Here is a 20,617-nt window from a genome sequence, read left to right as displayed (position 1 = left end):
AATTGAAGGCATGTTCGAAAACCTGAGAAATTGGTAGACTGATACTAAACGTCTCATTAATAACACACAAGTGCGCTAGCGAATGAGGAGACTTGTTGATGAAATCGAGCTTAGGCAGACATCCTCGTAATATTACAATCTCTTCATTGAACACTAGCTCCATTCGACGATAGTTATCGCAAACTTGATGAGACGATTACACACTAAATATGCTGACGAGAATAGGATATTTTCTCAGTACAAACCAAGACTTGAAGTCTCTTCTCGACAGGCAACTAACACACAAACAGAGGCGAGGGGAATCCTAATCAGGTGCCTGCATTAACATGGTGATTGATCAGATTGATAAGCTGAGCTGCTCGGTGTAAGACCTAATGTTGAAAATGTATCTATTAGAATGATTCTGTAGTGCGCAAGAACTCATTGTATTTGACTACATGTTTTCTAGATCTTCCCGGATGCGCTATTAGAAAAATCGTGAATCTAAGGGCATCAATCCAGGAAGCATTTTAGAAAGACAATTACTGCTGATATTTTACCACTAAGCTGTTATATGGGAAATTATAAAGAATGTCGTAAGGATAACTTTTTGCAGATAAGGTCAGTAACGTAGAGTATGGTAATTAATCAGATATATCTATCACATATTTTAAGTAGTATATTATATCTAACCAGTTCGTATAAAATTGTTTTATTTAAGCGGGTATGAGTGTCCCAAACCATGAAGTACATACCTAGCCAACTGATGGGTGGCGATAGTATCTTAGCCAATTGCTTCCGAGTAACAGACGCGGGCCAATCGTGAGGTTCGCTAAGAGTATCAATGCCATACACATTATACCACTCTTTTTAAATCTTTATTCCATCGCAAAAGCCCAATGTATCGCTAGTTTCAGGATCTTTCTCATTCACAACGCCCTGAAAATTAGCCCTGCGACAGTAGTTGAACTAGCGCAACATGCTTAAGCGGGTAATTCGATCTCAATGTAGCTTTTTAGGAAGATCTTCTTACTACATATGATACGATATTCCTGCGGCCAACACAGTGGGATCGTAGCCCTAAGTGTCCTCTTACAGTATAACAATTGCTCACTTAGAATAGCGTACACTAGCGACAATAAATCAGAACCGATCTAATACGCAACCATTTGGGTCAGGGGCTTTGCTGGCTTGGCTGGGACTATGTTTACTAAATGCTTCCTCATTCACTAGTAGCTCCACGCAGTCCCTCTTTAGTGCCAATGTATATTGCCGCGATGGATTGCCGTAGTGCTTCCCCCGCAGCTTCCCCGCAAAACGTTTCCCCAGGTCGGCTCTGTGCTCTCAGCTCAGTGCCCATGTACTCTGCGAATCGACTTGCCAGTCAAACACATGCCTCTTGAATAAACCTTCGCTGCTACGTTATTAATGAAAATTAATGTCGCGCGAATTCGAAGTCCAAAATTAGATGAAGGGATAGTTAATAAGTATGGTGTATAAGTAATAAGAAAAATGGAAAGCATTTTATTGTAGATGGCTATGTTGGCTATGACTAATACTCGCGCGCAGACGTCTCGCCCCTACGTAGCTCAGCACGTTCTATTTTGAAAATTGATATCTTTTTGTATCTTTTTCTTCAGTTTAAGAACACTCTTTGCCAAAATGATGCAAGTATTGCATTTTAATATCCGTTCGCTGCGTCCCCAGTATTCAACTGCAGAAGGTCATATTGGTAACATTGGCGGCCTAACATCCACGGTCGGCTTCATACCTATGCGCGCCCCCGACCCGACGGGGATTTCACGTACATATTTGTAGCAGCATAATAATAAAAGAGGGGAAAGACGGAGACCGATGCAGGTGTACCAAGGCATGCAAAAACTGCAACAGACTACATTGAAAATGTTTAATTTTGTTTTTCCTGGCCATTCTCTCTCCATAGCTTCGATATTGCCATGCTCCTTATCCAAGGCTTTTACAATATTAAACGTCAATCGGAATACTAAGCAACCATACTTCCCCCCCCATTTACAACAAGGCACATGTATAAACCATGAACCATGCGAGCACATGGAAAGGGAACAACTGTAGAGAGGTCTCAGAACACTTGTTCTTTTCTTGAATGCACCGTCCGGTAGACTGTCAGTCGACTCCGAAATTCGAAATACAGCAGCCAAAAAATACTCCTCAGTGATAAATGAATGGTCCTTCATAATAGAGAACATTTGGATGGAGGTCATGACAATGGCAAACGCATGTGCACATGAAGACATTAGTGATGTGCGGGCAATAGTATTCTCGTAAGGCCTTTTATATAAATATTTTACCATATAATCTATCAGGTTGTTTTCTTTAGCGCACTGCAAGCTATAGCTTGCTTTCAAATGCAGGTGATGCAACAACATTTTCTGCCCCATGGTACAGTTGCGTGGCTCCGGTTGTACTCTGAATTTCTATATTATGCTTTTCACTCTCTTCAACGACAAGATTGAATGATTTTTCAACGTCGTGCTCAGATAGCCATAAAAGATCAGGCCTGCTCCTCATTCTAGTTCTGAGAGCCTCATCTTCCTCTCCCGGTGTCGCAAAAGTTGGAGCTTTACGATTCATCAAACTGTGAACAATGCTCAACAAGCGTGCTGTGTGAGGTCTTCGCGTTTGGTCATAGAGCGTCAATGCTTGTTGAATATTTTCTTTCGAGAATGAGAGTCCTCCCGAAGCGAAAACATGCTTGAAGGCCAGCCCGAGGGCAAGAGAATCGTCGAGAGCCAGCGACCCGCCTGCAGCAAATGAGCCTCCATGAGTGTGCGCCGCATCGCCTACCAGAGTCACTCGTGAAGCTGGCACCCACGTCTGGAGAGATTCTCCGGCGTAATTGGGGTAAAGGCGAGCGTGCGGCGTCAGTTCTGTTAGAGCTCTAATCACGGGATGCCAATCCTTTAAACCGTTAGCTGAGAAATCTACGAATATCAAGAGGAAATTCGTACCTTATATTTTTCTCTCAAGAATTGGACATTGCCGACTTGGTCCCATGTAATAGACTTTTCCAACTCCTCAGCACTACGCCCGTCGTCATATGCGCCAACAACTGTATATAATCCCTTGCCTTTCGACAGTTAGTTACATTTCGCATACATTGCAGATAAAAATGTTAGGGGCAAAAATTACCGAGCCGAGAAGAAAAAAATGAATCTTTGGTCCCCCACTGGTAGGTTGTCAGCAGAGTTAACATTAAAGCGAGATGGATAAACTAACCCAGTGAGCAGCGTCAGCTGGCAAATCGGGAATTTTGCCCTCCACTAGAGATGCGTCAAATGTGGATCTCATAAATACTTTTCCACTGAATCTCAACTTATAATCAGGGAAAAAGGCTGCTCTGACTTGCTGGTACTGATGTTAACATTTGCAGTTGAATAGAGATTAGACACAGTGACTCACTGATCGAATTCCGTCTGCTCCTATCAAAATATCCCCGTAGGCACTAGAGCCATCCTCAAAATGGAGCACCACACCATCATTATTACTCTCAGCATGAGAGATTTTCTTATTCAGATGAATCCATTCTTTGGGCACATGTTCAACCAAGGTAGCATGGATATGTCCTCGGTGGAATCTCGCCGTCTGATGGCGACGATCAGGAACATTGGCAAAGGTATCTACCGATACTACTTGATTTGTCTTCCAATGCCTTTGTCATGATAATATTAGCAAATTGAACAATCTTTAGAGCCATATTAAGAGATACGGCACCTATATATCTGAGGTATTCCACTTGGTCCTCTGAATCCAATCTCATCACCCAGAGCCTCGTCAATGCCAAGTTTTTCTAGCGTCCGCAAGCCCTACATCCCATCAATCAGCAAAACATAACACAAATAAGCGTGTCTCACCGCTTTCATAAAGCTTACATTGGGACTAAGAGCAATGCTGGCTCCAATTTCTCGCAGCTCTGTGGCTTGCTCATACAACTGGATATCTAGATTTGCGATCTTGGATATACGTGTAAGTGATATGGCAGTCGCTAGCCCTGCAATACCTGCGCCTGCAATTAAAATGCGGAGTGGCTTTTGACGGATTGCCATTTTTGCAAGCTTTATGTTCTTTTTTCCTCTTGGGTATTGAAGATTATTTGCTATCGATGAAATAGTCAGCGACATGCAAACCCGATACACTATTTTATATCCGGCAGAGAGTTAGCCTCATTAAGCATATGATCCCACCACACTATGCGAATTTCTAATCTTCCGATCGAGCAATGCTGAGATATATTAGATTTCGGGATAGACTATCGACCCAAAGGTAGAAAGATATGTAAGAGTTTAACCGAAAGTGGGCTGATACGTTGATACCAAGAGGTATGATAGGTCTAGCATAAGCACGTCAACTAAACGACCATGACGCAACGCCACTAGACTAGATAATGAAAGCGGGCAGTTTTACCAACTTCGAGCTTTCGGTAAGCGGTCGATATCTCCCGCTTTCTTTCTGGTATTATTCCGTAGGTAAGTTTCTGCGATTCGGCAGTGTAAGTGAGCTCCATATCATGTTAACTACGGGCGCGTTTTTTATTGTTACCTTAATCTCATTAGGAAAGGGTAGAAATCGATCTTCAGTGATGACGATCAACACCTTTACAATTGCGCCATGTCTTAGAATACGGGGTCACAGGTTGAAACTCACATGGAGGGACTTGTCCAAAGTATATATTAAATAGAAGATTCGATTCATAGATAGCTATCGTCACTTTAGTAAACATTCACAGAAGCCATGTCGGTAAAAGCTGTGTATGAGGAAACGACACACTCGCAGCCAGATTCCCAAGATGCGAGTAGTGCTACTGGGCCTACGCTCAGATTATCCGATCGCTTAGCTGATGAGAGCTACAGGCTCTTTTCTACAGTGCATGTATCAGATCCAACACCGGAAGAAGCCCGGAGAATTCGTAATAAATGCCTCTGGAGAATACTTCCGTTCCTTTGCATTGGATATCATCTAATGTATGTCGATAAACAAACGGTATGTCAGTCAAATCTAATGGTTGCCGTGAGATTGCTTACTTACAGCACGATCATTGTGTATAGTTAGGAAGCTCTGCTATATTAGGCATCCTTGAAGATGCGCATTTGAATGCAAATCAATATAATTGGCTCTCATCAATATTTTATTTCGGCTATATGGTGGCTGAATGGCCACAAAATTGGGCTCTTCAACGCTTCCCCGTTGGGAAGTGGTTAGCTGGGAATCTTATGATATGGTGTGTAGGGCTAAGTTCTCTTGATCGATAACTCATACATAATGAAGCTTTGACATTGACTTTTACAGGGGTGGTATAACATTGCTACATATTCCTTGTAACAACTTTGCATCGCTCTTCGTCGTCCGCTTCCTTCTAGGGCTGAGTGAAGCTTGTATAGTGCCTGCGTTTTTGCTCTCCATGTCCATGTTTTTCACATATCAGGAACAGGCCATTATGATGTCAGTCATGTGGTCCATTGGCAATTCCAGTCCAATTACCTCTGGCTTTCTTTCATATGGCGTTCTATGGATCAAGACGGGGACATTTCACCCCTGGAAGTGGCTTATGGGTACATATACTCCATTTGACGTATTAAAAACAAGTTGCAAACTCAACATGCTAACTCGGAATGTATAGTTATTACTGGTGTGATAACCATCATTTTCGGCGTTTTTGTGTATCTGCTCTTTCCCGACAGCCCACTTCATGCGAAATTCCTAACACATGAAGAACGAGCACAAGCAGTTTTAAGGATTAAGGATAACAATTCTGGGATTGAAAATAAGCATTTCAAAAACCACCAGTGAGTGAGAGACAGATTGCTTCACCTCTTTTCAGTTTTAACATTTTCATTATAGATTCATCGAAGCAATTAGGGACCCTAAAACATGGCTGTTTGCCTTGCATGCCTTATCTCAAGAGATGGGTAATGGAATTAACAATCAGACCTCGTTGATTATTAACTCGTTTGGATTTACTGTTTTCCAAACAACGTTGCTTAGCACTGTATCTGGCGTCATAGCATTTTTTACACTCTCATTGGCTGCGATTACATTATACAAAACTCGGGTACGTCGCCGATTATTTCCTTCCACGTGCTATTCTGACCAATTACTCAGAATGCTCGAGCGTGGATATCACTCGTTGCATATATACCTGCTGTAATATCTAGCATTCTGCTATTAAGTGAGTCTATTATCTCTTGTCAATTATTCCGAATGGTCTCTTACCATCTCAATGCATAGCTCTCCCATGGTCCAATCGCTGGGGCCTCATTGTAGGCGTTTGGTTGCGGTATACAACGGGTGTGCCTTATGCCGTTGTTATGATATGGGCAGCAAATGCTTCCGCTGGCCATACAAAGAAGACGACTGTCATTGCTCTCTATCATATCGGATACGGATTGGGAAATATCATTTCACCTCAGCTTTTCGAACCTCGATGGAAACCTCGGTATAAGCCCACATGGATCATTTTATTAATTGTAAGGACAAATAGGCTCATATCACCTTACATCAGCTGACAAATGCCAGTTCTCTGCGATCCTTCCTTCAGTTGTTATTGGCATCCTTCGATTCTATTTATCGCGCGAGAATAAACGCCGTGACAAGCTCGAAGCGGAAAATCTTGTAACCAGTAACGGCTTTGTGGAAACCATAGATACTGACGGAAGCAAAGTTGTCCATGAAGTGGATACTAATCAGCTGGATTTAACGGACAGAGAAAATCTCAAATTGTGAGTAAAAGCGCCATGGCATAAGGTCTTATACCTTCATATTAACAACATGCAGTCGATACGTTCTCTAAATATTCCCAGATAATACTGGAGAACGAATCTATCTCATTTTATTTAGCCTTAAACTCAGTATTTACTAATATACTTGTTGCTTACGCCCCCTTATATGAAACGTCCTTTCTTGGCACTTTCTTTCCTTTTTTGCTGCCGTAAGCTATTTTTGGCCTATCCAGATAAATGGAAATAGCTCAAAGCATAAGTAAGCAGTCGTGATGATATGTTGTTATTTCTCAAATTAATGAAAACATAGTACGATATATTACTCTCAAATAATATCCACTTATATCGATAACCCACAAAAAAACAAAACGGATAGTTCATTTGAATAGGATTATCTGAAGTGGCGACTTAATTTGCTAGTAAAGATGGTCAGTTGCTGCTATTCATATCAAGATCTCATCATAAGACTATACTAGTTGGACACTTCTCAACTTTTGGAATTCATGAACATCGGTCGATATACATTTACTTCTAAGAATTCGTATCAAGCCAAACAGGGAAATATATACACATATGTTTGAAACGGAGGCGAAGGAAAGTCTAAACAGAGAAGAGATTGTCTACATAAAAGTTATTCCAGGTTAGCGACCATGGCGATATATATCGATATATATATATTTGTATTTCAGTCATTGAGTAAAAGATTCCACTGCCCTCACAATAAATTCAGCTGTTTCTTTTGGTTTGCTGAGCATTGGCGAGTGGCTGGTATGGATTTGTTCAATAATGACTTCTCCTCCTTGGTCTTTAGCACCTTGGCCAATGCCCAATTGAACCTCTGTAGGAAAAGTCCTGTCATCTGTCGTAATCAAATATCGGGTTGGAACATCTTTCCAGCCTGAGTAAACACGCTCTCCACTATCTGTGAGAGATTTTAATGAATGATTTAAAAGTCGGCCAACCCAGTAGTTTCCCTCTTCCTCTGGGAGGTCATGATAAAACAATTCTCTTGTATCAACAATAAGCGTGGCGTATCCTTTCTCTGTATCTGCCTTCCAAAAAGGTGGCGGAGATCCCCCAATTCCTTCAAGAAAGCCAATCCCTGTCATACAATAGCCAGTCGCCATCATGGCAATGCCAATGACCCGTCCAGGTCTTTCACTCGTAGCTTCAGTCAGGCCTTTAATAGCACTTGGGCCCACCATTCCACCGTACGAGTGAACCACAACGACAACATCTCGACCTTGCAATGTTTCAGCTAAAATAGCCTTTCTTGCCTCACCAATGTCATCCGCTATTCCCTTGCTTGGATCTGAAAGAGTTGTAGGTAGAGTGATACAAATTGATTTGTAGCCTTGAGGCTCCAACTCGGCAGTAACTTTGCTCCATGTGTCAGGGCTATGCCATGCACCAGGCACGAAAACGAGAGTAGGCTTCAAAGACATGGTTTGGTTGGGAATTAAAAGTGAAGAACTTTTCGGCTCCAGTTAAAGAAGAAGTTATTGTACATCATGTAATGAGTTGAGTACTATTTGAATCATGTTTGAGGGCAGCATGCCCAGCTTTTATAGAAACATGACTCAGGGCCAAATAATGCTCATTTAATCTTAGTATCCGAGTCTTTTTCGTATCTGCTGTCAGTTTCAAGTAACCATCTCCTAAACTGGGTCCATCTTGAGACAAGGAGAGTGCTTCTGCTGGTCCATAAATCTGTATAGTTTCCAATTGGGGTTGGTATAAACCAGTACGAGGTAATTTAAAGTTTCTGCTTTCAGAACTGACCTGTTATGATGATTAATACTTTTGCAAGCCGACAATTAGAATGTAAGCCCAACAGCAACATACCAACTCTCATGCAGCCAGACTTCCCAATCCTTAGTCCCATGACTTTCAACATGAAAAGCCAAATAAACTGGATATTTAATTCAACTTCATAAGCACATTTTAAATTAGAAAATCTATTATCTCAACAGTCGCAGTCCGAGCACCTCCGACAGCGATTGCATTTTTGCTATTTTTAGCATATAGCTCGTCGCATTTTGAGTTTGTCCAGGTCGCGCACTTCGGACTTCTTTCTTTTACCGTAGCGTTCGCTGGGCTTACCATTGAGTCATGCAAATCGGCTACCTACCGCAAATATTTCATCACATCTCAAATACGCATAGGAGAGCAAAATCGCCCCCCTTTTATTTAACAGTTCCAGATTACTCATTGGTGGAATATTTGTTCAATGCAATGCCACAAAACAATTATTGTTATATATATTCTTTGCGTACGTTATTTGCTCTTTGTTTTCAACCAAGCTAGAGATTCGGCAACGCATTGCACCCCACTTATATAGCCTATAGATACTATCTACCTTATACGCGTTATAAGTCACGTTATTGCTCACTGCCCATACGGTGGACTTCTCCTGTGCTGAATGCTGCATATAGCTGTCATAATTTCAATATTTTTTTCTTATTGAAGCTTAAATTCAGGGCTAATTTTAGTCGATCTCTAATAGCAGATACACTTATCGAATATTTATGCTTTTTAAACCCCCCTTAGTTATTATTCAATTGCGACTAATTTCACCCAATAATACCGAGGCTAGAGTAGAAACGAGAATTGTATCTCTCACCTAAAGTAATTAGGATTGAATTATTCAGATAGGACAGGAGCTTTTGGAGAAGTCAATATTTGGTGTTGATCAAGGCCTAAAAGAATTAATAGTTGGCACCTCCGGTATGTTCGCATGCCAATCCCACAAGCTACCCTATGGGTTATGATGCGAGGTAATCCCGCAGCCTGCTATGCCCTTAATAGCACACAAAGAAGAAGCGAACCTTGAGAGCTTTATGCCGTCTTGTGCGGCCTAACCAAACCAGCGTCATTCTAATCGCTGGAACAAATCCAGCTATCACACCCATCGTAAATGCTTGTTCATTCCAGTTGGAAACCATTACCTAGATGCTATGTATCCAATAATAACAACTCCACAACGTGCCATCTTTTAAAACCTCTTAGGCGTGGCCCTGCTGACCAGCCTAACGCGCTAAAACACCACCAGTAAATTCATTACGACGAAACCATTCACCATTACAATAACTGTATTCGACTCTACAACTTGGGATATATTATCATACCTAAGCACAAGGGAATTGACATAGCCTTTGTCGTTACTTTTGTTAAAGCTGTTACATTCGACAGGTTTTAATGGATTTCCATTTTCTCGCAAAATTGCTTTCTTAGAAAATACTTTTTCATTTAGTAATCGGATGTCACAAATGCCAAGTTTTTGAGTATAAAGCTTTTAGCTTCGCTCTGAACGACGGTGTGAACCTACAAGATGATTTCGGCTACGCCACGGTCGACCAGAAACTGACAAATAAAGATAGGTGTAACTTAGGATTTTATTACAATCAATCTTGGTGATAAAATTGGCAGCAGCCAGTTTGGCCAATGGTAAAGCCACACATACTTTTTTTCATAAACGCCTATGGACCACAAGACAAAATTCTGAAGAGAAATTGAAATTACTACTCTTGCGGCATCAATCAAGATGGAGCTGTACGCTATTACACATTTTTGGCTAGCAGGTAACACGCAAATTCCTCTGCCGGCATACCAAAAGCAGGCGCTATATCCACCTCTCAACTCAGGCTAGCAGTGAACCCTCACTCTCATTCCGGAAGTGCACGGATTCCGAATCACGAAGTACATGTAGTATATATTGCGATGGCGGAGCATATAAGCCAAGTCAGTAAGGACGACGATTCGCTTTTACTGCTAAGTCGATATATTCAAACTAAGGCTTACTTGATTCACTAGAAGCTCTAAAAGTCAAATCGCTAAGACTTTCTGCTACTATACCATTATTGTATACTAATTCTTAAATTTCAAGGTACAACAACTATTAAGTTATACTGTAAGTTTTATTTTCTATGTCTTATAATGCTTTCCATGCAGGATAGTTCAACTCGATTCTCATATGCCATATCGTTTTTTTTTTTTCAAGTACTGGTCGGGAGGCCAAGCTTTGAACACTTCATTCGCAGTGCAATATGAAGCCATCAGATGGATTACGAGGCACATCAGCATACCTATACAAACAACGCCTTCAGGCCACTAACGCTTTTAAGTCGCGTCGTTTAGCGCATATTTAGGCCGCTAATTCTCTGCGGGGAGAGTCTAGCCCACTGACAGCTGGCGCCCCGAAGGATGCACCGAGCAATCGTCCGCGGCCTCTCTCCACAACCCCAGATTCCCCAGATTCCGGTCAAAATGTTCGTAATGATGAGATTTAACTCCACACGAATTCAACCGCGGAATCAAGATGAGGTCGTGATGGAGTATCCGGGGTTTGAATGCTCGGCATACTTATCGGGTTAGTAATTTGCCTATTGAAATAAATAACCCTCGGATAAAAACCGTGTTGTCCCTTAATACTGTAAAGCACTTAGTTCTAGGCCCTTGCGCCCCGGGAATTTCACCGCAAGCGCAGCAACCTCTGCCGAGCTGACAACATGAGTGTCAAATGTCAGCGGGGCTGGCTTCAAAGATTCAAGGGAATACATATATATATAGGGGCCCTTGACGTCTTCGTGGCTGCAACACTTTTTGTCAAGCAACAGACAAAGAAGAAGCTCATGGGCTCAAAGGTGTTTCTTAGCACAATGGCCCCTGTTACCAGAGTTATTGCCTCGCTGGTAGGGCTCCTCCTGTTTCGCCCTGTAGCCGCCCAAACTTCATGTGGTGGTAATCTTTATACCCCCGGAACTCTCAACTTCACTTTGGAGTGCTACAATGCGTTTATGGACTGCGCCGCCAAATTTGAGGCCAACGCAAGCTTGGTGAATTGCGACGATGGCAAGGGAAATCTGTTCATGCAGCAGCAAGCCAATCTGGGGGCTGCTGCGGGGAGTCAGAATAACGACGCTGTCATTGCTTTCCAAGACATCAGCGAGCTTTGCCTGCTTAGTGGTACAACAACTGCCACGTGGGGCTACAGCGATAACCAGTGGTATTGGGCAGCAGCCGAGGATGCTTGCTATACCAATGATCCTAGCCGCACAGACGTCGTCAAAACTCATCCGGCACCATTCTGTATCCAGGACCGTGACTCTTCACTACCAGACTGCTATCCGGAGCCAGATGTCACCTCTGGCGGCCCCTTGAAAGTCCTAAAGACCGCAAAGACTCCCGGTGGATTCAAAGCCTCCGCCCGAGGTTGGAATACATACGGAGTTCAGGCATTACAGAACGGTTCTGCAGTCGTACCATCTTTTGCTGGGCAGTCTGGCTTATACTACACTCAAAAGTTCGTTGAGACCCAGTGCGGCGTGCTTGCCCGACCGGAATTTAAGGCTGCTGGATATGACCTTTGCAGTCTTGATTCCGGCTGGCAAGCTTTTAGCGCTGTCGATAACCATGGTCGTATTATCTACAACTCTACACGCTTTAACCTCCCGCAGTTAGGGTCATGGCTCCACAGCAGAGGCCTAAAATTGGGAGTTTACATCACTCCTGGAGTTCCGTGTGTCGCTCATAACCAGACTATTCTTGGCACCAACATTAAAATCGCCGATGTCTTGAATGGCAACAACGATCAGGTCAACTGCGACTTTGATTTCAGCAAGGACGGTGTTCAGCAGTGGCATGACTCAGTTATAGAGCAGTGGGCGTCATGGGGCGTTGATATGCTTAAACTGGATTTTGTGACTCCCGGCAGCCCCTCAAACGGTGCCAATCTTGCGTGCGATAGCTCAGATGCCGTGCGGGCCTATAAGAAGGCGATTGAAAAATCAGGGAAGAACATTCGCCTTGATATTTCATGGAAGCTCTGCCGTAATGAGACCTGGCTGCCGGTGTGGAGCGGCCTCGCTGATTCTATGCGGACAGACCAAGACTTGGACAACTACGGCACAAATACATTAATGGCGTGGCAAGTCGGTCAGCGTGCAATTGAAAACTATCGTCAATACATCGGTCTTCAGGCACAGCGAAATGTCCCAATTACGACATACCCCGACATGGACGCACTATTTACAGTTAACCCAGAGCATCTTGCAGGCGTTAACGATACGATTAGAACCACTGTTATGAATCACTGGCTGGGAGCTGCCGCTAACCTGGTCATCGGCGGCGACATGCAGCAAGTTGATGTATTGGGCCTTAAGCTGACTACCAGCAAACAATCTATTGCTGCTGCAAATTTCTTTGCGCAATATCCCATGCAGCCCCGCAACCCTGGCACAGGAATCAATGCTGCAAAGCAGCTCCAAGCCTGGATTGGAGGTCCATCAGACAACCACCAAGAGGCTTACGTGCTTATTGTAAACTACGGACCAGACCAAGGAAACGGAGGTTTTGGAACTCACCTTTACGCTTCGCAGAAAGTGACTGTATCTTTGAAAGATTTGGGTATCTCTGGGTCAACTTGGACTTTTACAGATATCTGGAAAGGTAACTCCACCAAAGTGTCACAATCATACTCTGCTTGGCTCACAGAAGGAGAATCGCAACTACTGCGCTTATCAAGGGTTAACTAGAAATTAAGTAGATTAATGTGTAGTTTCCTATAGAGCTTTAGACAATATGTAGTCACGAATTTAAACAATTGGCAAAAAAAGAAATAGCTACTAGCCTTTCGGTGAGCTTTATAATACATACGATATATAGATCAGTACTGATACCAGGAGCTTTTTACAGTAAGAGATGGATGATTTCTCAGATAAACAGCTGTTCAGCTACATGTCTGGTACCATTAATGAAGCTATAGCACGTATCTAAACATTGGTCCGTAATTTTCTACGGCCTCAGCCTCAATAGTTTCCTCCCCTCTTTCTCGTGCTTCAGCAAGCCTCGCCTTCTGTTGCTCTATAGTGCCGTATTTCTCGTCCAATTTTTTGTTTTCTCGGGCAAGTATAATACGTAAGCCAATCACCAGTAGCGTTGTAAAGAACATGAACGCGGCACAGACTGATTGCCCCTTTACGTAGAAAGGCCCTTCGTTAGTTGGATATAGTCGCGTGCCTAGCAATGGACCACATTGTCCAATGACATTGAGAAGAACAATGCCGGCTCCTCGACGTGTATCGCTTCCCTGATTATCTAGAGCACATTAGCTGATAGAAATAGTATGAAGCACTATATCTTAGGGAACACCTACTTAATACCCATGGCAGAATATTGGCAATAGAGGGAAAGATGCCTCCAGCAGCCATAAATACACCAAAGTAGCGTGCTCCAACAGATTTTGCAGCTGCCAGGATAACGTATCCCGCGCCGCCAATTATTGTGAGAATAATCAGCATAATGCCACGCTGTTGCGTTCTATCGGCGATATAAGGTGTGACAAGAGTAATGAGAAATGAGAGAAAGAAAGGAGGCGCCGTCAATCCTTGAGCATCTACATTAGAGAAGCCCATTTCTGAGAGAATCGTTGGCAGAAAGACGGGGAGAGAGGCGAAGCTGACATTGCAGCTGAAATACATGAGCTATAGGAATCGTCAGCACAGATTTCTGAAAATCATCAGAGATATCATCATACTCCTGTAAACCAAGCCTTCACGTCGGTCAGTCCTCTCAAAAAGTCCATCCAGTCAACTGTGCCTATTCTTTCCGAAGAGCCCGCTTGTCGGACGCTTCGTGCAATAGCTACTCTCTTTTCGTCTTCATCGAAAAATTTAGCTTTCTCTGGAGAATCGGGAAGATAAAAGTAGGCTACAGCCGCCATTATAATGGTCGGTAGGCCCTCAACTAGGAATAATACTCTCCATTTTGCAATGGAAGGATTACCGGAAGTAATTCCATATGCTAAAGCTCCCGCAAACGTGTTCGCAAGAGGAGCAGCAGAGAGAAATACTCCACAGCGGAAGCCAACTTCGTGACGCAAATAGAAGAAGGAAAGCAAGAATGGTATTCCAGGTCCGTAACCAGCCTCGGCAGCTCCCATCAGAAATCTTAGAGCCATTTCGCCCCCCCAAGACTGGGTCACTGCTTGAAGGGTCGCAACAAGACCCCTATCGCCACTTCAATTAGCATCAAATCAAGGCTACGTTTGCTCAATTTGGGTCCATACCATATAAAAACAACGATAGTAGCCCAGATATGCGGCGGTACAATTTTCCACATGATGCCGAGGAACTCAAATATAATGTATGGAATATAAAATATTGTGAGCAGCCAATCGTAACGATCTCCGACTAGATTCAGATCCTGGCTCATGCCGGCAATACGGGCATTCCTTTCATATTTCCATTAGAACACAACCTTGCATTCATTGTATTAGGGCGTATACGTACCCAACATTTGATCGATCAAGAAAAGCGAGCAGATCTGCCAAAAAAAGTTAGCTGCAGGTGGTGGTAGAGGTGCAATGCAACGTACAAAGAGCCATCACTAACGGAACGAGGTTCCTGTCCGTTTTTCGGACAACGCGTCGCTCCAATTCGGCGTCAATATCGCGCTGCTGGTCGACGATATTTTCATTTTGGACAGGCGAAAGTCCTTTTTCAACATTAACCGCTTCCATGGCTAGATTTACGTCTTGTGGCTGTGATGGCTTTGCCTTTGACCCGAAGAACTGCATTGCTCTTTCTTGCTGGTGTCAACAAGGGCGACGCAGAATGTTCTACCAGCAAAGCGTCACGAAACCCCAGATTTTATGGGAAATGTCTGTTTGCGGGGTTGGGACTCAGACATGGGCAGGGGGGCATCATGGACTCCATTCTAACTCCGGATTCTGGCTGCCGATCCCTGCGATGTATGGTCACTGATGTTCATTGAGGAGGAGTACAAGAGTCAGTGTCGGCACTTGAGTTCCGATGCGAGCGTCACCTAATGTGGCAGGTACCAGCGGAAGAAAGATAAAAAGAGGACTCTTAGCCCCAATTCACACCAAAAAGGGCTGCAAGTAGACTACATGTATTCTTTTATCCCGGTGCGTGAAATGGCCTATTGTCTATCGCCTGCTGCCTGGCCATGGCTATCATATGACGATCGGCCCCGCCGTCGGAATCTTATTCCACGCTTCGATGCAACCCCCCACCCAGCAGTAAGTATCTGTATAAAGCAAAACCTCGAACACCCGAGAAGAATCGCTTGCCCAAAGTTATATAACTCGCTGCTGGCACATACGATAATGATCTTTGGTAGCGTAGCGGCGTTTCATCACCGATCTCTAATCAATCGAATCATCAGAGAAGAGGCGTAATACAACAGGACCATTCTCAAGTTCTATCATGTTCCTACAGCGGAAGTTCTACGGCGAAGTGTTCCTCTGATGAACTCGACCCAAAAGTTATATCGACTAAGCTAATCGGCGAACGTTTACATGCGTGGGCTTCAAAGTATTTTGGTACAATAGTACAAATAAGAGCATTTAAATACTCTTTTCTTCCTACGAATCTGCGCTGCACATCGCCTGTTTTTCCCCCTTCACACAGTTAGTTCAATACAACATGAATAACTTACCGATCTAAACGAGTCAACTTATTTCTTCTAAAATGCAACGCGTAAATACAATACATAAAGCCTCGATGCCATAAAAAGCTAGCAGAGGCTTTCGAACTTTACACCGTACGGAAGTGAGGGAACACCACCGAGGAACAGCTCCTTTGGATGCAGCTAATTAGGTAATTTAGTGGACTATGATTCTGTGGAGAAGATTCGGCGAAAAATCGCCGGGGCCCACCTCACTCTTTCTCAAACCTCGAAGACGTCTACCATGCAATCTTGCTCTTGTCCTTTTACCGCCTTTCATTGACAATGGCTGGGCCTTCTTTTACAGAAGGGGTCAGCAGCCTCAAATACAGTCTACGTTGCAATACTTTAGAGACCCTACCCATATGCAGCCGCTAGCTTGGGACCACAGCCAGTCTCACCATATGGCCACTAATACCGTAAGGGCATGCGTTCGCTGCCACCGTAAAAAAACAAAGGTAGGACAAAGCAAATTGGCAAATTTTGGGAAAAAGAGAAATGTCGACGAATAAAAATACTAATCAATAAATAACTAGTGCTCTGGCTACCCAAATTGCCTAACATGCGGCAAAGCAAGAACCACCTGCGAACCGTACACCAGGCATAGGAAGAGCGACAGTTTAGCGTACGGAAAGCTGCATGCTAGCCTTGAAGGAATTTGAGCGCTGATTGATGAAAGGGAACTCAAATATTTTAGACAAAGGGCCTCTTGGCTTGAAGATGAGATATATCGAAATTTCCGCATCCAATGCAAGGATGTGCCAACTGGAAGCTCTCTCAAGTCACAAGATCGTGATCGTACTGAAGGGTCGACATTAAGCCCAGGAATCATTTCGCCGAGCACCCAGTCGCAAGAAATACAAGCTTCTTCAACACCAGCTGACGATGCCGCAGATTTAGGCATTGTAGCTTTAAATGCTACTGGAGAAATGAAATATCTTGGTCCTTCAAGCGGCGCTTTCTTCGCTGCGTACGCCAGTGCGCTCGCGAGGTCTTGTTTCTCCATGAAGAGTATTTATAACAGCTCACTCAGTTCCTAGCAAGCAGAAATTGGCAGAAAAAAAGTATATGGATCGGCCGATAAGCCGGGCAGGCTCTCATCTAGCGATATCAGCCTGTTTCTACTGTCATATAAGATGTGGATACTACCTATCTATCCTATTTTGAATTCTAATGATCTGGATCTGCTAATAAGTAAGTATAATGAAGTGAGCGGAGGGGATGATTCACAGCTGCGCCAAGGAGGTTCCGACAAAGACATAGAGCTGATGATATTTTACATGGTAATGGCGCTTGGAGCAGTTAACGCTGCAAATACAATTCAGCAAATACGCATACCATCTGACCAAAAAGCATTACTGGATTTTTCAGCTTCAAGACCATCGCCAACATCTCTTTGCACACGAGTTTTGCGGCTGATAGACTATAACTCTCATATATTGCGTCCGAGCATTGGATTTATACAAGTGTTTTCCTTAATTTCAATTTATAGCTCCTATGGACCGATTGGATCGAGCCAATGGCAACTAGCTGGCTTTGCAATGAGGGTATTACCCAGCCTTTCTTTCCTGTTTCAGAGCTTATATAATATTGTTGCTGACATTTTATAGATGGCTGTAGAAATAGGGCTACATTGTACTCCTGAGTCAAGTGATCACTCAGATGAAGCCAATGATAAACGCAATCGCGTCTTCTGGACCATATACGCAATTGAGATTAGTCTCGCTTATAATCTTGGGCGCCCTTCGTCGATCGGAGAGGATCACATCGCTAGTGCATTACCAAAACCAACAAGGGAGAATTTATCCAGTCTACATCATGTACGGCATCGACAGATACAAAGTCGAATTGTGGCACAGATTTACGGCATTAACAGTAGCACTCGAAATATGCCAGTCGAAAAAAAGCAGATGCTGATCTCGGATTTACAAAGAGAGCTTGACGAGTGGCAAGTCAATATACCAGTTGATTCTCAGTATGATGTGACATACCCATACAGGTTCGTAATAAAATCCTCGTCGAAGATCACATCTATGTTAACCCAACCAAAGCTACTGGAATCGCCTTTATCATGGCACAACATTTGTCCTGCACCGACCAAGTCCGCTCTGCTCACGCCCCTCTGTTCAGTCTTTAGAGAGATGCACTAGATCTGCTGGGAGCTATATCGACGAGGTTCTTAAAATTCTTCGCCTCAGCAACATACCCCTGTCTTGGATGCTAGTTCAAGGAGTCTTATTCGCAGGCTTGACGATGCTCATAACAGTTAGGACTGGCCTTCATCAGTTACTATCGCATGTTGAGGCATCTTTCTTACTGATTGATCTTCAATCTTGGATCAGAAATTGTTCCATCTGTCTGGCGATTATGAACGAACGCCTCCAAGAAGAATTGTTGTCAAAATTGGATTCTCAATACGAGCTACTCGCAAATGATACTCTCAAATTGGTATCTTCAACTATGACCTCTCGGGCCAGGACCATTTCTGGTGGAAATTCTGCATTTGCGACAAATATAGAGAGTGATCTAGAGCCGGAACAAGGTCTTCACATCGACACATCATATTCTGGTATGAGCTTTGGGGAAGAATATGATTATTTCGAAATATTTAGGGAATTTATGGGCCAAGACCCAACGCAAACGTTTTGGAACATATTTCCAAACGAAATGAATATAGCGCCTGATATAGATCCAGGCAACACGACTACGAATCTCTTCTGGTGAGTTTTTTTTTTTTTTCTTCAAGCCGTGAAGTATTATTATGAGTTAAGCATTGATGGTTTAGAATTATTCCTAAGTGCGCGACAGCTTTCTAAAATAACATATTTATGGCCCTATTCGAAGCTTTGCCACTGCGTTTTGGATGGCCTGTATGGCCTCGTCCAGTAAAGGTAACTTTAAAACGTTATTAGCGTCTGAAGCTAGATTGAGAATATTATATCCATGTTCATATCTTTCGGCCTGATCGTGGAAGTACAGGTAGCTTGTGGCCATCCGTAGGCGATATCGACCGCCTATGAGCCCTGCATCATCCTCGCCAAATACCGAACCAGGAAGGGCTGCGACGCCACACTCCTCAATGAGCCAACGGGATAACTCTTGGCTGGACCAGATTCCGCGAGCTTCAAGCTGATTCGAATATGGATGAAACGATGGATACACGTAAAAGGCACCTTTTGGCTCTGAAACCGCGAGGCCACATTGACGTAAAGCATGATACAAGGCCAACGTGCATTTTTTGTGCAATGAAACAACCTGGCTGCGATACAAATCCATTTCTGGACTAGTATTGAACGCTACGGCAGCGGCCTTTTGGGCGGGTGCTGAGGCGGTAGACCAGCATTCAGACGCATACGCCAGGACTGCTAATTGTACTTTCTCCCCGAAATCGTTTGCAGGAAAGATGGCATAGCCAACCCTCCATCCTCCAGCAGAATAGGTCTATGATGTGGTATTCAACTGTCAGTGAATTAAATTATAACAAAGGAAAGAAATGTGTACCTTTGATAGTCCACCAGTCAAAATTTTCTGGCCAATGCTAAACTGCGAGCCTGAGCACGGAGTTGCACTATTTTCTTCGGAAAAGCTGATGTCAGAATATATCTCATCGCTGATGAGAGTGATATCATGGCTTTTGCAAAAAGCACTGATTATCTCTATATCATGTTTATTGAAAGCTTGACCAGTGGGATTAGAAGGGCTATTTATAAGCATAATTCGAGGATTGCCACCTTCTTCAACCGCGCTTGAAAATGCTGATTCCAGAGACGTTTCTTTATCAGCTGTTAGCTAAATGGCCTGCAAGGCAAATGATGGAAATATAGCCTCAGACCTGTGATAGTATGACGATCTTCTTCATCCGTTTCTACCCAGAATATTTGCTTTCCTGCATGGATAATTTGAGGCTCATAACTGACCCACGATGGCCGCGGCAACAGAACATCCCCTTGAAGAAGGTCAAAAAGTGCAAATAGCAATGGCTTGGAGCCTAGAGCCACGACAACCTGGTCTGGCTGGATATTATTTTTGAGACGCCGAGATTGGAATTTGGCGATAGCCTGCCCCAAGAGTCAGTATCACCGTAACATTGGTATATCATGTCAGAATACCAACTTCTCGTAATTCGGCCAGTCCTGCAACTGGAAGGTAGCTAGTAATATCGCTGGCCTCCCTATGAGCTGCAGCTACATTCTGCTGTATAGGAAAGGTTGCCTCGCCAAATCCCAGGTGCACAACTTTGTGGCCTTTAGCTGTGCGCCGATGAACAAGTTCGTTTATTTCTAAGGTAGCGGAAAGACGCATTTGCCTTGCCAGCGCGGTCAAGACGTCATATTCGGTTTTTTTAGATTCCATCTTGAATATTCCTTTGTGACGAGAGAAATTGATTGCATGATCAGGCAAATATTGCTAGGAATCGG

The 20,617-nt window shown here is 43.5% G+C and overlaps 8 protein-coding genes across 8 annotated transcripts; 4 read left to right on the top strand and 4 right to left on the bottom strand.

Annotated features, from left to right (window-relative positions):
• Positions 1 to 2,324: 2,324 nt before the first annotated feature.
• GGI43DRAFT_405782 (uncharacterized protein) lies at positions 2,325 to 4,314 on the bottom strand. Its single transcript, XM_083206075.1, has 7 exons — positions 3,888 to 4,314; positions 3,730 to 3,821; positions 3,418 to 3,667; positions 3,235 to 3,363; positions 3,148 to 3,184; positions 2,967 to 3,085; positions 2,325 to 2,916 (listed from the first exon to the last, which is right to left on the bottom strand). Exons 1-7 carry the CDS (start codon positions 4,134 to 4,136, stop codon positions 2,347 to 2,349), a joined length of 1,446 nt encoding a protein of 481 aa, XP_083060688.1. The 5' UTR covers positions 4,137 to 4,314; the 3' UTR covers positions 2,325 to 2,346.
• A 357-nt stretch (positions 4,315 to 4,671) lies between these two features.
• On the top strand, positions 4,672 to 6,735 carry GGI43DRAFT_427567 (MFS general substrate transporter; the record flags this gene model as incomplete). Its single annotated transcript, XM_083208828.1, has 8 exons — positions 4,672 to 4,995; positions 5,061 to 5,233; positions 5,302 to 5,564; positions 5,633 to 5,798; positions 5,854 to 6,064; positions 6,115 to 6,181; positions 6,241 to 6,479; positions 6,529 to 6,735. The coding sequence occupies exons 1-8, from the start codon at positions 4,747 to 4,749 to the stop codon at positions 6,733 to 6,735; spliced, it is 1,575 nt and encodes a 524-aa protein (XP_083060687.1). The 5' UTR covers positions 4,672 to 4,746.
• A 484-nt stretch (positions 6,736 to 7,219) lies between these two features.
• GGI43DRAFT_405779 (alpha/beta hydrolase) lies at positions 7,220 to 8,645 on the bottom strand. Its single transcript, XM_083206074.1, has 2 exons — positions 8,577 to 8,645; positions 7,220 to 8,513 (listed from the first exon to the last, which is right to left on the bottom strand). Exon 2 carries the CDS (start codon positions 8,174 to 8,176, stop codon positions 7,421 to 7,423), a length of 756 nt encoding a protein of 251 aa, XP_083060686.1. The 5' UTR covers positions 8,177 to 8,513; positions 8,577 to 8,645; the 3' UTR covers positions 7,220 to 7,420.
• Positions 8,646 to 11,389: 2,744 nt separating this feature from the next.
• Positions 11,390 to 13,264, top strand: GGI43DRAFT_423053 (glycoside hydrolase family 27 protein; the record flags this gene model as incomplete). Its single annotated transcript, XM_083208182.1, has 1 exon — positions 11,390 to 13,264. One exon carries the CDS (start codon positions 11,390 to 11,392, stop codon positions 13,262 to 13,264), a length of 1,875 nt encoding a protein of 624 aa, XP_083060685.1.
• Positions 13,265 to 13,376: 112 nt separating this feature from the next.
• GGI43DRAFT_53308 (major facilitator superfamily domain-containing protein) lies at positions 13,377 to 15,615 on the bottom strand. Its single transcript, XM_083209968.1, has 6 exons — positions 15,105 to 15,615; positions 15,020 to 15,053; positions 14,797 to 14,961; positions 14,266 to 14,737; positions 13,885 to 14,212; positions 13,377 to 13,826 (listed from the first exon to the last, which is right to left on the bottom strand). The coding sequence occupies exons 1-6, from the start codon at positions 15,304 to 15,306 to the stop codon at positions 13,489 to 13,491; spliced, it is 1,539 nt and encodes a 512-aa protein (XP_083060684.1). The 5' UTR covers positions 15,307 to 15,615; the 3' UTR covers positions 13,377 to 13,488.
• Positions 15,616 to 16,572: 957 nt separating this feature from the next.
• On the top strand, positions 16,573 to 17,299 carry GGI43DRAFT_53246 (Zn(II)2Cys6 transcription factor domain-containing protein). Its single transcript, XM_083209967.1, has 3 exons — positions 16,573 to 16,657; positions 16,736 to 16,824; positions 16,897 to 17,299. Exons 1-3 carry the CDS (start codon positions 16,604 to 16,606, stop codon positions 17,237 to 17,239), a joined length of 486 nt encoding a protein of 161 aa, XP_083060683.1. The 5' UTR covers positions 16,573 to 16,603; the 3' UTR covers positions 17,240 to 17,299.
• On the top strand, positions 16,983 to 18,974 carry GGI43DRAFT_53188 (fungal specific transcription factor domain-containing protein). The gene is made up of 3 exons (XM_083209966.1): positions 16,983 to 17,746; positions 17,810 to 18,198; positions 18,251 to 18,974. Exons 1-3 carry the CDS (start codon positions 17,336 to 17,338, stop codon positions 18,921 to 18,923), a joined length of 1,473 nt encoding a protein of 490 aa, XP_083060682.1. The 5' UTR covers positions 16,983 to 17,335; the 3' UTR covers positions 18,924 to 18,974.
• A 51-nt stretch (positions 18,975 to 19,025) lies between these two features.
• Positions 19,026 to 20,552, bottom strand: GGI43DRAFT_423051 (pyridoxal phosphate-dependent aminotransferase; the record flags this gene model as incomplete). Its single annotated transcript, XM_083208181.1, has 4 exons — positions 19,026 to 19,640; positions 19,701 to 19,972; positions 20,032 to 20,257; positions 20,313 to 20,552. 4 exons carry the CDS (start codon positions 20,550 to 20,552, stop codon positions 19,026 to 19,028), a joined length of 1,353 nt encoding a protein of 450 aa, XP_083060681.1.
• Between the last annotated feature and the right edge of the window lie 65 nt (positions 20,553 to 20,617).

This window comes from Trichoderma evansii (genome assembly GCF_050947405.1).
Source record: "Trichoderma evansii strain SZMC 28006 chromosome Unknown GGI43scaffold_10, whole genome shotgun sequence".
Classification (NCBI taxonomy): Eukaryota; Fungi; Ascomycota; class Sordariomycetes; order Hypocreales; family Hypocreaceae; genus Trichoderma; species Trichoderma evansii.
The sequence above is the reverse complement of the archived record's forward strand: the minus strand, read 5'-3'. Positions and strand labels throughout refer to the sequence as shown.